Below are 16711 nucleotides of genomic sequence, written 5' to 3' on the forward strand. Positions count from 1 at the left end.
GCTGCTGCCAGGGCTCAGCCTGCACTGTGGGCAGACAGAGGACACCCAGAGAGTTAGACGTCTCATATCGCCTAGATGATGTGGACCATTTCTCCTACACTCCTCCCCCACAGGAAAAAGCTTCTCGTCTCTGGGCCTGATGGCCAAACTACCTCTGCCCAAGTTACGATGGAGACCACAGGGTCCTGGAAACTGTTCAGGTAGTGGACCGTAGACCAACCTCTGTCATTTTAATTAATATATAAAATTTAGATCATAATTTCTTCTTCCCAGGTTTCTGATAACATTGACAGCTAATCTTACTACAGCTTGACAGCTAGAAAACAGACAACTAGCTCTTTATCCCAAGGTAATCCACCACTGGACTAGCTCATTAGTCAATGTGTTAACTAATTAAGACCACCAGATCATTTATCAAAAAGACAGGCGGGGGGCTAGAGAGATGGCTCAGTGGTTAAGAGCACTGACTGCTCTTCCAGAGGTCCTGAGTTCAAATCTCAACAACCACATGGCGGCTCACAACCATCTGTAATGATATCTGATGCCCTCTTCTGGTGTGTCTGAAGACAACTACAGTGTGCTCATATACATAAAATAAATACATCTAAAAAAAAGTATAATAGTGGTTCTTTAAAAAAAAAAAAGTCAGGCAGATTTGCCTTGCTCACAGGCTTCAAGATAAAAGATACACAAGTTCAGATGTAACCTTTCACAGATGTAACCTTCTGCTACTTCCACATCTCAACTCAGTTTCCAGTGAATAAATGCTTCATATTTCTTCCCCTTATGCCACGTCCTACCATTAACCAATATATTTCTTATAAATTAGCCTAACTCTAGTAAAACATTCCACTATCCAGTCCACTGCCCAACACATGAAAAGAATAAATAGTGCATAATTTCACTCAAATAAAAACCTAAAATATTAATTCTGGGTCAATTTGCCTTGAGAAACTCTGTTTCAACAACCCATTTCCACTAGCAGTGTGCAAGTATTACAGCATTCTAAAAACTTGTAGGTCTTCTACTTTCCGAGTTTGGTCTTGGGGTTGTTGGGGTTGTTTGGGTCTTTGTTTTGTTTACTTCCTGAATGAGTGTTTCACATGCATTATGTACAAGTGCCACATGAATGCCTGATGCTCTCTGAGGCCAAAAGATGCTGTTAGATCCCCTGGGACTCAAGTTATAGTCATGAGCTGCTATTTAGGTATTGAAAACCAAACCAGGTCCTCTACAAGAACAGCAAATGAGCCATCTTTCCACCCAAGGTTCCAAGTCCCTCAATAAAGAAGCTGAGCAAGATCTCAGAAGATGGACAGATCTCCCTTGCTAATGGATCAGTAGGATTAATATAGTGAAAATGGCCATCTTACCAAAAGCAATCTATAGATTCAATGTAATCCCCATAAAAATTCCAGCACAATTCCTCACAGATCTTGAAAGAACAATTCTCAACTTCATATGGAGAAACAAAAAACACAGGATAGTACAAATGATACTGAACAGGAAAAGAACTTCTGGAGGTGTCACCATCCTATACTACAGAGCAAGAATAATGAAAACTGCATGGTATTGGTATAGAAACAGAGAAGCAGATCGATGAAATCAAATCCAAGACCCCAAAATAAATCCACACACCTATGGATACTTGACTTTTGACAAATAAGCAAAAACTATACAATTTGTCTTCAACAAATGGTGCTGTTCTAACTGGATGTCTGCATGTAGAATGCCAATAGATCCATATCTATCACCCTGCACAAAACTAAAGTCGAAATGGATCAAAGACCACAATGTAAAACCAGACACACTGAATCTATAGAAGAGAAAGTAGAAAATACCCTTGAACTCAGTAGCACAGCAGAAAATTTCCTGAACAGAATACCAATGGCTCAGGCACTAAGGTCAAAAATAAATAAATGGGACCTCATGAAACTAAAAAGCATCTATAAGACAAAAGCTACTGTCAAAAGGACAAAATGTCAGCCTACAGATTGAGAAAAGACCTTCACTGACCCTACATCTGACAGAGGGCTAATATCCAAATATATAAAGAATTCAAGAAGTTAGGCTCCAAAAAAAAAAAAACCAAATAATCCATTCATAAATGGGGCACAGAGCTAAATAGAATTCTCAACAGGGGAATCTCAAATGGCTGAGAAACACTTAAAGAAATGTTCAACATCCTTAATCATCAGGGAAATTTAAATCAAAACACCCATGAGACTCCACCTTACACTAATCAGAATGGCTAAGACCAAAAACTCAAGTGACAGCAGATGCTGGCAAAGATGTGTAAAAGGGGGAACACTCTTCCATTGCTGGTGGGATTCCAAACTTGTACAATCACTCTAGAAACCACTATGGTGGTTTCTTAGAAAAATGGAAATAGTTTTACCTAAGACTCAGCTACACCACTCTTGGGCATATACCCAAAGGATGTCCCACCATACACAGGGGCACATGCTCCATTATGTTCATAACAGCCTTATTAATAATAGCCATAAATTGGAAGCAAGTCTCTCAACCAAAGAATGGCTAGAGGAAATGTGGTACACTTACATAATGGAATACTATTCAGCTATTAAACACAAAGACATGAACTTCACAGGCAAATTGATGGAACTAGAAAATAATCATCCTGGGTGAGGTAACCCAAACCATAAAAGGCATGCATGGTACGTACTCATTGATAAGGGGATGTTAGCCAAAAAGTTCAAAATACCCATGATACACCCCATTGACCCAAAGAAGTTAAACAAGAAGGAAGGCCCAAACGAGAATGCTTGAATTCCACTTAGGGGGAACAAAAGTGAGAGGAACTTGCGTGGGAGAGAGGAGGGCAACGGGAATAGGGAGGCAGGATCAGGCATGGGGAGAGACGGAGAGAGGTCCAGATGGCTAGGAAAATGAATGGAAATATGCAACTACCAGGGGTGAGGGGTGGGGGAAGTCCCAGAGACCTAGGATGAGAGAAGCTCCCAGGAGTTAATGCAGGTGACCTTAGCCGAAATGTCCAACAGTTGAAGAGACCACTCCGGTAGCCAGACAGGACCCCCAGTGGAGGGATGGGGTTACCAACCCACCTACAAAAACTCTGACCCGAAATTGGTCCTGTCTAAAAGAAATGCAGGGATAACGATGATGGAGCAGAGATGGAAGGAATGCCCAACCAGGGACCAGCCCAACTCAAGACCCATTTCCCATGAGCACATTATTAATGATGCCATGTTGTGCTTGCAGACAGAAGCCTAGCATAGCAGCCCTCTGAGAGGCTCCACTTAGAAGCTGAGACAAATGCAGACACCCACAGCCAATACTGGACAGAGGCCAGGGACCCCTATGGAAGAGTTAGGGGGAAGAATTACAGCCCCTTAAAGAGACTGAGGACCAACCAACGATGCCAACTAATCAGGACCCCTGGGAGCTCCTAGAGCTTGAGCCACCAACCAAAAAGCATACACAGGCTAGTCTGAGGCCCAGGCACATAAGTAGCAGACTCGTCTGGCCTCAGTACTAGAACTAAGCCCTACCTGCCTCTGATGCCCCAGCATCTGCTGTTCCAATAGTGCACACAACCTGATGCCTCATGTGCATTCACCTTCGAAAATGTATTAACTATGGGGAATAAGTCAAATGTTGTCACTGCAATGTGCCTAGATCCCCTAAGAAAACAGATACAATAGAAGAACCTCTTAGTTACATAAAAGTGTCGTTTTCACTTTCGTCTCTGTTTTTCTACTTCCTCTCAGATTGGGCTCTTTGCCCAAACTTCCTATAAAATTATATTTTCCTGGCAAGGAAATCAAAGGGAAAAGATGAAATTCTTCTCAATCCTTTCCCCCCTAAGCTCTGGTTTGTTTTCTGAGAATATCTATGTTCCATCAAGTAGAAAGTGACATTACTCCTTATAATTTCTTGTAAGAAACTTACATAAAGATAGATACTCCCTGTCCCTGAGGCATTTCATTGCAGTCAATTTCTTAATAACTGACTTTTTCAAAATCTGTAAGTTGAAAAAATATAGACAAAACAACAGATTTGAAAATGCCTGAACATATTCACGTCCACAAACATAAAAACCCAGGTGGGTGTGGTGATACACCCTCTTAAGTCCAGCACAGAAGGTCATCCTTACTACACAGGAAGTTCAAGGCCAGCCTGGGTTACCAGATCCTATCTGGGGGGTTGTGGGAGTATGGGTACTTCTACACGAAACACACACCAGGGTCTACCTGTGGATCTACCATAGGGGGAAGGAACACTGCACCAAGACACTCCTTACACTTCAAACTGGATCAACTCATACTTATTGCTGGTCACTTACTTTCCCCAAACCTCGAATATTCCTTAACTGAAATAACGCCTAATCAGCCCTCTAACAGAGCCTTCACATCAAGCCACGTTCACACTTGGACAACAGCAAAGCTTCGGAATCATTCAACTGTATCTGACTCAGTGCTGTGCACCGGCACTCACCTGCAGGCACGGGAGCTATGTAGGCAACTGCTATTGTCTTCAGTCTACACAGACCCTGCTCTGCTTGACCCCCACATAGATTACTTCTCTCATTCCACAGGGATTCCAATTCCTTCCCATCTTTGTTTGAATTTCTTGGGAATCATGACTACAAATTTTGTTCAAAGCAATGACATCTCTTCACTCTGTAATCCGAACTGTATGGGCTGTTGAAATGTAGGCACTCTAAAGTTGTCCTTTACATTTCCTGTGTGCGCAAATACACTTTTATATACAGAAGACAAGACAAGCGAAAAGTCTATTCAAAACTTACAGCCTGAAATCTGGCCTTACCAATAGTACTACTGGTTTGGACTCTCATATTTTTCTAGATCTTTTTCACTTATAAGTAGTTACCGAAAAGCACTAAAACATGAGGAACTGGGAGTTCAGATCCGAGTAGACAGAACATGAAGTGAAAGTCTACAGTCTTTTATGTATCATTTGATCCATACATACCCAACTTCTGACTGAAACTTAGGAGATACATGTAATAGAAAGGAGCTCTGCCTTAACTGATGCTCTATCGCTGTGAAGAGACACCATGACCACAGTCCAGTCACCATGGCGGGAAGCACGGCAGTGCATAAGCAGACATGGGGCTGCAGCAGGAGCTGACAGGTCTACATCTAGATCCACAAGCAGCAGGAAGAGAAAGCCACACTGGGCCTGGCTTGAGCTTTTTTTTTTTTTTTTTTAAGATTTATTTATTTTATATAAGTAGACTGTAGCTGTCCTCAGACACACCAGAAGAGGGCATCAGATCTCATTACAGATGGTTGTGAGCCACCATGTGGTTGCTGGGAATTGAACTCAGGACCTCTGGAAGAGCAGTCAGTGCTCTAAACCACTGAGCCATCTCTCCAGCCCCTGGCTTGAGCTTTTGAAACACCAAATCCAACCCCTGATGATACATTACCTCCAAAAAATTGCACACCTATTCCAAAAAGGACACACCTCCTAATAACACTACTCCCTAATGACCAAGCATTCAAATATATGAGCCTATGGAAGTCAATCCTATTCAAACCATGAGTTCAAATTTGATAGTGCCATCATACTTTAATAGAATGAACCAGAGTTTGAAAGAATTAATGGGTTCTTCTGCCTTCAATTAGTGCCAGGATGAGGGTTTTAATATATCATTTCTCACCAAAAGAAACAAGAGCTTCCTGGAGAAATGGTTAAATCCAAGTCTGGAAGAGGAAATGTACTAAACGAGCCCCAAGTGTTTTGTCACAGCTGACAAGAAAATAATCAAAGACCAGAAAGGCTATCTTCTCTTCTAAAATGACTGACAACAGACAGAACAATTTGAGCTTAAGGACAATCTAACTGTAGTAAATAAAAATCCATCTCCCCTCAAAGGCACTTAAAAGAATGTGCCCCTTGTGAAGAAAGAAAAGAACCAACTCGTTACCCTAAACACTGGCAAGTACTTGTCCTGTGATCTTTTATTAATAATACCACTGGGAATCAAACAGAAAGTGAGAGGAAGTGGTCTATAAATACAATCCAAGTAACACATGAAATCAAAATGATCCACACAGATCTCCACCATTTCACAACACCAAATAAATTAAAAGAAATAAGCACTAACAATTAGCAGATGCTGCTCCCTGCTCCCCCCAAATGGGAGATAATTAAACTCTGAGAGATTCATAAGATCTTGCCAACCCCACTTGTAACAATGCCTAAGGGATCCAACTTGAATCTGATCCGTCTCTGGATCCAGCTGCCCATTTGCTCAACTACACAGCACAAAGAAGTAGGTCGGACTGAATTCTGAGTAATTGTGATTGTGAGAACTTACAGCTCCAACAACCTGGGTTCTCAACGGAAAGGACAAGGGACAGAAGACGAACAAGTTAAAAGTGGCAGCCCCCATCATAACTACAGGTTATTACTGAGAATGCCAAGATAATGGTTACTCTGTGGAGAAAATGCTTCTGCCTGGTTATTACAAACACATCGGTCTTAGAATAGTTCCCCAAGCAATATGTGTATGTGTTGCACTGGTTTTGATAGTGCAACATCTAAATATCTGACCAAACCTGAAACAAGTTAAGTGTGCTTCTATGCTCTAAGCTGATTACAGCCACAAGTAAAGGAATGACTCTAACACCCATCTCTTCCTCTTCATGTGCTTCCTCTGCAAGAGAACCACCTAACCTCACACTTGAGACCACTACAAATCATTTTTCTGTCAGTGTGGAATTCCAAGACAGAGATTACAGTCAAACCTGTTCCTCTTTCAGTCGCCCAACCCCCAAGCCCAGATGCCAAGTTGCTCAAGCACAGAGGAGTCGGGTGAATTCCTTCTTCACTCACTACCTGTGGGCTATCAGTGAGTACTCCACTCTTAAATCCAAAATACAGCTTTCATCTGTCCACTTCTCTTCCTCTCCACTGAATGCACCAGCTTCATAGATTATTGTAAGAGCCTCCTATTTCTCTGTGTGTGCATTGTATTCATATTGTATGTTTTATGAGTGTTTTGCTTACACGTGTGTGTGTGTGTGTGTGTGTAGTCAGATGCCATAGAAGTGGAGTTTCTGACAGTTGTGAGCTATCATGTTAGTAGCAGGAACCAAGCCCAGGTTCTCTGCGAGAACTGTAAGGTTTAACTGCTGAGGCAGCTCTCAAGCTCTCTGCTTTACCATAAACTCCTCATCATCTATCCAGAGTAAACATAATGGCCTCTTTAAAGTATAAGTTGCTTAAAAACCCTCCTTTAAACTCTTTAATGACAGCCCACAACATTCCAGCCTCCCTCCAATCCCTCCCATCACTGACGTCACTGACTCTCTGACATCATCTCCAACCATTTCTTCCAGCCTCCTCCCCAGTCGTCATTGTCTTATGCAGTTTCTCCTTCAGCCATTCTCACAGTCTTCTGAGGGCGCAATCACTTTCTGTGCCACCATTACCACCTTCCACTGAATTTCTCAGTGTCATGTTGGAGTCTAAACCCCCATCAGGGACCCTCCTCCCAGTTCCCTATTAAGGTTCTACCACTTGTCTGAGCTATGCCCAACTCGGGAAGCTCACGCTCCACGGGAGGAGATGTGAGATGCAGGCAAGCTCCCCATCTGTTTCACTTGCCAATATACTCAGCAGCGGGGACTGGGAAGCAATCGATAAATAATTACTTAATGTATAAATAAGCAAGCATGCGAATGAACCCACTCTGAAACCATGAGTAGTGACCACTAAGAAAACCAGTTTTCATAAGAAACAGGAGAAAGAGTAAACAACATATTATGTGGCTCAAGAGAGCAAGAATTCGGGAAATTTTGTCTATTATCTTCAGTTTATGCCTTCTCAATATGTAATTAGTCAATTATGTTTAATAAGTTCAACTTGCATTCCTTTCTAATTCTAGTGTGTGCTAGGTCCAATGATTCAGAGAACCACAAGTCCTAAAACTAAAGGTGACCCGGACACGAGACAACATTCTAGGTTTTAAATACAGAGATCTTCCATGTTAGAACGCATTTAACAGTTTCCCAACTACACGTGTGTACCAACATTCTGACTGCTGGAAATGCATTCAGTTCACCTTCACTTAGAAGGACGCCAAATGAATCCAGACTAGTTCAGACCCCAGCGCAGTGCAAACTGCACCACTCGTTAGTTAGCAGTCTGACAGCCCTCATTTTCCTCTGAAGTTCTTTTGTGAGATATAATCTTTGATGTACCTCCAAATATTCAAAGTAATATGAGCTTTAATATTTGTAGCATATAATAAACATAACTCCAAACATGTCTGTTACCCTATCTGCTACTTCCAATCGTTTAACACTGAAACTATAATGTTAGTCTAAGAAAATGTTTTGAATATACTCTTTGTCCCAGGAGCTCTGAGCTTCTTGAAATTAGAATAATCCTAATATACAAGAGACAACAAGGAAGTGGAAGCCAAAACAACCAAAAAAAGGATGAAAGACCTAGCACGGAGTATGTTTATGCTCTCTGCTAGATTTTATTTATTTTACCTTTGGGAAGGACAATGAAAAGTCTTCGAAGTTACAGACGGTGGAGCTGGCCGTCAGCACTGAGGTCATCGCTTCTGTGGCTGTATGTGGGCCAGCACACACCAGGAGACACATGAGCTTTTGCCTCATGCAACCTTCACACATCACACACTCCTACGTAAGCATCAACATCAAGGTCATGCTTTCACATTTCCCATACCTTAACTAGGCACACAGAATTATTCCCAAAGCAAAATGTTTAAATATTGTGTCCTTGGTCTCCATCACCTTTTCTGTCTCTAATCTTAAGAGAATGTCTCTACAGCATCCATGAGTCACTAGTGCCCCGCCTGTCTGACCTCCTTTAGCAAGGGCATCTCCTCTATTAAGTACAATGAAGATGGCAATGAAGTCAGTCCCCAACCACACTAAAATATACAACACAAGCCCTAACTCCCTAGCAAAACATGAACATAATTCAGTATAAGGCCATCTTTTCTTAATGAAACAAGCCAGAAAATAGAAATCAGAGAACATAGTATATTTCATAAAGCTTCTATTTTGAAATACAGACACACGTACACAAACCCATATACATTCACACATGCAGAGGAACCTCTGTATTTATATTTCGAAACATGTATTTTAGAAGTCAGTAATATATGGTCATCTGATGTGATAACATCTCAAGTTCAACAAAGACTTGTTTCAAACTAAATTTTTTTAATTCTCTAAATTCCATCCATTCACTTTTTCCCTTTCAATCCAAACAAGACATATTCAATTTAAACTTTTTAATTTTAATTCAAGAACACATGAATATATGTACTTGCATAATTTACTTCTCCCTCCCCAACCAAACTGTCTCTTAAATTTATGACCTCTTCCTCTGTAAGTATTGATTATATATGTGTATGTATGATATATACACATATGTATGTATATTTAAACAAAGCACACAAATAACCTAATGAATCCAATTAGTTATTATTAACCATATGTGATGGCTGATCACTTAAGGTCCAGCCACCTCATATAGTTTGTTCCTAAAGAAAACCCTCCCTAAATGGCTCTTAACCATCTGTAGCTTTTCGTCTAGGATGGAGTCTTGTGTACTCTTCTCAACCCATGCTGGCATATCAGCTAGTATGGTCTTAGTCTTACACTGGCAATCACCCTGTTCAAACTTCACATCGCAGTGTCCTTGTTATCATACCCAGAAGACAGAGTCCTCCTGCGTCCTCCCTGTCAGATGTCTCTTTCCATCCCCTCTTACAGGACACTTCCTGAGCATATATGTGTCCCATTGGAGGCTGAGCACTCTAAAGTCACCTCTCCTCTGCATTGTGACCAGTTCTGAATCTCTGGAGTAGCCTCATCTACCTGCGCAAAAGCATAGTTTCTTTGGTGAGTGGTGAGAATGGCGCTTATCTGTGAGAATAAGGACGAGTATTTAGAAAGAGATTGGAAATTATATTAACTTAAAGACAGTAGTAACAGGTTCTCCTCTAGGGTATATGGCCTCTCCAACCATGAGTTCTTAGGTTTACAGTACCAGACATGACTTCTCTCCTGAGCAGGTCCTAAGTCCAATTAGACAGTTGCTGGTAACCCCGATGTAGGCCCACTATTGCACTGTTGGGAATATCGTGACCAGCAGATCACTGTCATGGTTCTCAGGCTTTATAGCCACATAGAACTGCTGATAACTCTTCTCCCATGACAGTTTGCAGAGCACCTTCTAGCATTATGAAGGCCAACCCTTGGGGAGGACACTTCTAGGTCAACACCAGCTTGATTTCTCCAAGCTCTGTGACCAAAGTATGCAGATCTTCAACAATAGGGTCTTACCTTCAAGTTCTGACAAGGAAGCATAAGCAATGGCAATATCTATATTGTTTGGAGGATCTCCTGGAGCTCCCTAACCAACAACTCAAATGGAGTTATCCCTTGATTGGCATTGTTACATAGTCTATAGCTCCTGGGAGTACATTATCCTCCATGTGGGGTAAGTCCATGGAGAGACAGAGACAGAGTGTGTGTGTATTATATGCAGATGTCCATCAGCTGATGAATAGTGAAAATGTAGCACATTTACACAATGGAATTCTATTCAGCCGTAAAGAAAAATACAGTCACAGTATCTTCAGGCAAAAGATAAACAGCTCTGGATATGTTCTGGGTCTTAGTTCCGCTGAAGTAATCACAGAAACCAGGGCACTAGGCAAGGGATGAGGAGAAGGAGCTGTACAGAGGGAAGAGTGGGACACAGGTGCTATGTCGGGGAAGAGGAAAACAGGATGAGAAACTTAACCGGAGAGGAAGTAGGGAGGGTAACGTGGAGGGAGGGAACAGAAACAGAGAAGGGATTGATAATACCACGGATGCTTCAAGAAGCCTTAGGAAAACCTATTATTAGGTAACCTTACTTTACTGCAATTTATTAAAGCCTTCTTAAATGAGCATTGATTACTTGAAAACAGGCCAGAAAGGTGGCTCACCAGGTAAAGGCACTTGCCACAAAGCTGACAGCCTGAGTTAAATTCCAAGACCTACATAGTGGGAGGAAAGAATTCACTCCTACATGTGCGTGTACATGTGCATATACACAATAAACACATACAAATAAACACATAAAGATTACTTCAGTAAAGCTAACCAAAAAAATTTGGTTCATATTCATATTTTTTCTTTTACATTTCTAACAAACACTTTAGTACTTATAAATCCTATGCCTCGTTCCTAAAGAACAAAGAATAAATTAATCATTGTCCAAAGTCACCGAGAAACTCAGTTTGCCTACAGTCTCAATGTGCTGCTGAAGTCTACTCACCTGGCAGTGTTCCATACCTAGGCCACTGTCACAATCCTCTGCAAAAGGAAAAGGCTATTTTATTCACTCTCTAACTCTAGAATTAGACACTTCTAGTCTATGAACATAGATCAACAGAAGTGTGTGCCCGGCATATATGGCTCTGGCTCTAATTCCCCAGTGCAACAAAAATTAGAACTAAATAAATTAAAATTAGATTAAGTTGGAACCTTGCCCTAAGTCTTTTCCCTAAGTCAGCTGTCTGCTAAACTTTTTTTAAGAGTCCGAAAGTTCACCAAAGACAATTCTAGCCCTTCATTCAGTGAATCTATTCAACAGGACACAGAATTTAGCTTCCATCATCCCAAAGACCTATGTATGATGGCTGTGGACAAGGCCACTCTCCCCACCTATCACTATAACATCTTCACACCATCTGACAGTCTCACCATCAACTCTAAGTGTGGCTTTGTGCCACCCACTCCAGTCCTGCATGCGCAGACATCATGGCTGGTTCATTTAAGGAAAACGTGAATATTTCCTACTGGTTCCTCTTTACCTTGGCTTTTGATTCCATATAAGAATCTCCGACTTCAGCCATAAATGGAAATATGGCATTATTTTCATTTTTCAATTATGTAAATATTCTCTGAACTGCCAATTCTTTTACTTCCTTCCCTTCCAATCACCCAATCACAGCACTTCTTCAGTGTCTACAGCTTGAGGTCGCCTATCGTGAAAGGACATGTCAACTCAACGCCATTCCACTGGCTTCACTGTTCCCCATCGACTTTCTCTACTACACGCTAATCAATTCATTTCAAATTTTACGTTAACTACTAATTTTAAATAAGAAGGAGATCTTGGAAGAGCAAGATCCACTTGGTAAAGTATGTGTCTCTGACAATGATATCCATCCTGCTTCAGCAAAAACTTACACAAAACTACATACATATACTTCCAACAACCAGAGTCCCCATGCTTCTAAAGCCCAGTATAACAAAACTGTTAAAAATCTGGGCATCTAGAAACCATTGTGGTACCTGGGATAAATGGTAGGGGTAGCTACATGTACTGCTTGTTAGGTATACTAAATCCATGAATTTGAGGATGAGAGGTGTCACACAAGACTGCATGGGAACATGAATTATGATCTAAAACCTGGCTACACTCTAGACTCCCCAATTCCTGGAGAAGAGTGATAGCAAAAGAAAGAAAACCTAAAACCAGTGCCAAAGCTACGGATTTGTTTTATAAAGGCATGGATGCAAAGGTCAGACGCCCATTGCAGAATGGTGAGCATCCTGGGTGTGGGAAAGTGATGCAATTGAGAAGAGATACACACAGAAGGTTTCAGAATATTCAGAATATTTTATTTCTTAAGCTGAATGCTGATATATATAAATACTTATTAAATTGGTTCTCATTGTGTTTTAGATGCCTAAAATTTGTAATGCCAAAAGAATATAGCACATAATCAAATGAGTATCAGATTAGGAGTCCTGAAGAATATCTCAGGGTGGAGAAAAGTATGCAGAGAAGAAATTTTATGAAGCAGGCTTGAAAGGAAGAGTAAACAAGACTACAAGGAAAAAGGGATAATGCTGATAACAATAACAACAAACTTTTCTTTCTCTTTTTTCTTTTTTTTTCTTTTCCCCACTTTGCGACAGTGTCTTACTCTACAATCCAGACTAGTCCGAACTACAATGTATGTGGCCAAGACTGCCTTCAAATCATAGTGATCTTCCCTTCTCAGCCTGTGTGCTAGGGTTACAGGCATGCACCACCATAGCAAGCTGACACAAACTTTTTAAAGGAACAGCACAGATCAAAGCAAAGCCAAGCACACCCCTGCCCTACAGCCCAAATAAAGGCTTGACTTTGTCAAACAGTAACAGAATGAGCTGCAGAGGAGACCACAGACTGGACACTGCATCTCTAACAGAGGGGTGGCATAACTGGAATGATATTTTAGCAAAATAAACCAGCAGCTATGCACAGAAAAGTAAGGCAAACTGGGTGCTGTGGAGTACTGGTTCTGCAAGACAGCAAAGGGACAAGGGTCTAGAGGCCAGGCCCATGCCCTGCCACTACCCAAAGCACAGCCCTTCAGCTGTTAAAAATGCCTCCACTGTCAAACAATTTTTGAAAGGTACAACACAAAAGTGCCCAGCTGGGAGGCACTGCTGCAATCCCAGTGTGTTAGTCCCTCTGAGATACAGTAGTCATCTTAAAAATGAGAAGGGGAAAGAAAAAAAAATAAACCCACAAACTTATTAATGGAAAATTTTGTGGGACCTAAAGGCAAACTAAATAAAAGAAAGGACTAGCCCCACATGAAAAAAAATCAAATGTCAACTAACAGCAGCAGCTAATCATATGGGCTTGGACAAGAACCACCAAGAGCTACCATGGAAATGCAGCTGAATGCCAAGGTTGTGCTACTCCAGGCAGAAAAAGTATATGGTATTCCTACTGAGACTAAGAAACAGTGAGCAGAGGGATCCAGAAGGTTGTAGAAAAGAATACCACCACATCATACAATTATAAATGGCACCACTCTACATACTAAAGGAATATACCACTTTTGCAGCCCATTGGACTAACAGGATCTGGCCCTCTTATTGAGTTCACCTATGAGTAAAATACGAGCTACCATGCAGTACTGAACATGCTGTGAAGCTCTTCACGCAGTGCTTTACATGAGCCCATTTAATTCCCACGATACCGCTTACAGGTGAGGACACTTAAATTTAGAACTAGCATAGGAAGTGGCCAGCCAGGATTATTATTTCCAAAAGCGGGTACCAAAAGCAGGGTACGTAGCAACCTTTTCACATAAAAATGTTTCAGACAGACCATGCAGATGTGGGTGCATGGGTCTTCTATACAGCTTTGTACAAGCACACGGATAGATGCACAACAAAACCACCTAACGAGTCTCTCAGAACAAACGCCCCAACGTTAAGTCACAATGTGTAAATTTCATGGCAAACACTATGATTTCAAAAATGGTAGCTGTGCTTTATGACTAGATATCAAAGGGACTACGCAAAAATTCACTGTCAGTAACTCATATGCTTTGATTTAGCAAACTCATAGTATCTTCATCTATAAAATGAGATTTTATAATCTTTCTATAATCCAACCTACTGCATAGAGTTGTAGTGAGGATAATTACTAATTTGAAATGCTATAAAATAGAATGCTGAGATGCTAATATATAAAATATTAGCGGTCTACATCTTTTGTCCTGCATGCTGTTCTGACTTTACACAAGCAATGGCATGGGTTTACACACACACACACACACACACACACACACACACACACACATATCATGTGGGAGGCAGGGATACCAAATAAACAAAATGTAATTTTACAAAAACCCCTTCCTGCACAGGAACTATATCCTACTCCTAAGTATTCCTGAGTCAAAGGCAGACGCAGCTCTTAAACCCAGGAACTCAAGGCCAAACTGTACAACCTAAGAGGGGAAAAAACAAAAGAGCTAAAAGAATTACATTTCTTGCTTCAAATGAGTCTTTGGAGAAATGTAAAGTTAAAAATAAGTCTGTTTTATGTGCAAGCACGGCTTTATAAAGTATAAGTCACTATGGAATTGTCACCCACCACTTCTGATTGTCCAGGTTCACTGATGTCAAGTGCAGGCTTTTCTTACAGCTATAATGAAACTGATAGCTTACAGTACAGCCAACCTGCAAAGGTCTTTTATTTCAATTCAGTCATTCTAGTTGGCCTATGCCATGGTCTCAAAGGCCTTTATTGCCCTTCCAAAGCAGAAAGAAAAAAAAAAGGCTTCAGGTTTTCTTCTGTTACTGTGGGGGAGGGGAGTATCCAGGGTCTACCGGAGAACAGACAACATGCTAGAATCTATCAACTGACTTGCTTCCAGGTCCCAGAAGGATAGCCTGTCCCTTCTGGGAACCTGTCCACAACCTCCCTTTTTTGCATCTGAACAGATGGTTTCCAGAACCCAAGGCTCACATATCTAATCACACAATTCACAACCGTTCTTAAAGTGCCTGCCTTTTTAATTAGTCCACCTCGTGAGTCTAACACCTTACATCTAAAGACCTCTAGCTATCAGAGCACCTCAAGTCTTTAATCTTCACTACAGCACTCTCTTGGAGAACGTTTTGTAAATTAAAAATGAAAGAGTGAGGGTAAACGTTTTACCCAGCGCCAATTATTTTATTCATTCTTGGAGAACAGGGAGCAGACATTATGAACTTTTATCAATGGACATTTATTTAGTTTCCTAAGATCATTGAAATTATTAGTTTCAAACATACTGTACACATATGCATCCAATATGTCCATGATTAAACATATAGCATACCAAAGTACCACTATTTTTACATGTAAAACTATATGGGGGAGGGGTTCTAACTTAACATTCCTTCTGTCTTGTATCCAGAAATTCTTTAGAACTTGGGGGAGGGGGAAACACCTGTCACTGCAGCACATCCATAATGTTTTACATTCTGCGTGGCTATTAATATAGCTTACTCCTTAAACTGTAAATAAGCAATCCGTCTTCTCAGAGAGAATGCTTATATTAAGAATACGAGAAAGAGAGAGAGAGAGAGAGAGAGAGAGAGAGAGAGAGAGAGAGAGAGAGAGAGAGAGAGAGAGATGCATTGATGTCCTCATCTACAGGTTTCGTGCATTTGCTACTCAGACTCTCCTAGCCAACAGACCAGCGGGAAGACCAGCGATGGCTACTCAACTTGCGGCGCGCCAGGCCCGCAGGACGTCGGCACAGAGACTAGGCGTCCCCTCGGGGCCCCTGGCCTCGCAGAGGCGCGCGACCGACCCTTGGGCACCCGAACTGGGCTGCGCTCTGCGCCTAACAGGCGAGGACAGGGTCGCGGCAGGCTGGGCCTAGCCGCCCCCGCCCCGCGCCGCGGCTTCCGTCCTCATCCCGCTCCCGCTGTCGTTTACCTCTTGGGCGCCGGCGGCTGCTCCATGGCGGCCGGTGGCAGAAAGAGGGACCGAATGGACCGTGAAGGCCGTAGGAAGGAAAGGAGCCTGGGAGCAGCCGGCCGAACGCAAGGGACCACACCGGGAAACTCCCGAGAACTCGGACCAACTTTCCCGTAACTCCGCGGCGGATCTCCCTCCCGCTCCAGAACGCGGTTCCTCCCGGCCGCCCCGCCCCTGGGCCGTGGCCTGCAGCTCCGAGCCGGTGGGAAGAGCCGGGCGAAGCAAGGGTGGGCGGGGCGGAGCGCGGCCCGGGAGGGTGGCGGAGCGCAGCGGAGGAAGGTGGGCGGGGCGGAGTGCGGACTAGGGGGTGGGCGGGGCCAGGCGCTGGTGAGACTAGTGGAGAGAAGCCACCAAAAGGAGTGCCCAGCTCAGAAAGAAGATGCCATGCTAC

The 16711-nt window shown here is 42.2% G+C and overlaps 1 protein-coding gene across 6 annotated transcripts in view; it reads right to left on the bottom strand.

Moving 5' to 3' along the window:
• Stk3 (serine/threonine kinase 3) overlaps positions 1-16469 on the bottom strand; it is a 270202-nt gene extending 253733 nt beyond the window's left edge. For 5 of the 6 annotated variants that reach the window (XM_087558952.1, XM_087558957.1, XM_087558954.1 and 2 more), the window contains exon 1: positions 16279-16469. In XM_087558952.1, the coding sequence (XP_087415078.1) occupies positions 16279-16304 (26 nt within the window). In that variant the 5' untranslated portion in view covers positions 16305-16469. The remainder of the gene's footprint in view (positions 1-16278) is intronic. The other variant, NM_031735.2, reaches the window with a different exon arrangement.
• Positions 16470-16711: the final 242 nt, after the last annotated feature.

This window comes from Rattus norvegicus, chromosome 7 (assembly GCF_021556685.1).
Source record: "Rattus norvegicus strain SHRSP/BbbUtx chromosome 7, alternate assembly SHRSP_T2T, whole genome shotgun sequence".
NCBI lineage: Eukaryota > Metazoa > Chordata > Mammalia > Rodentia > Muridae > Rattus > Rattus norvegicus.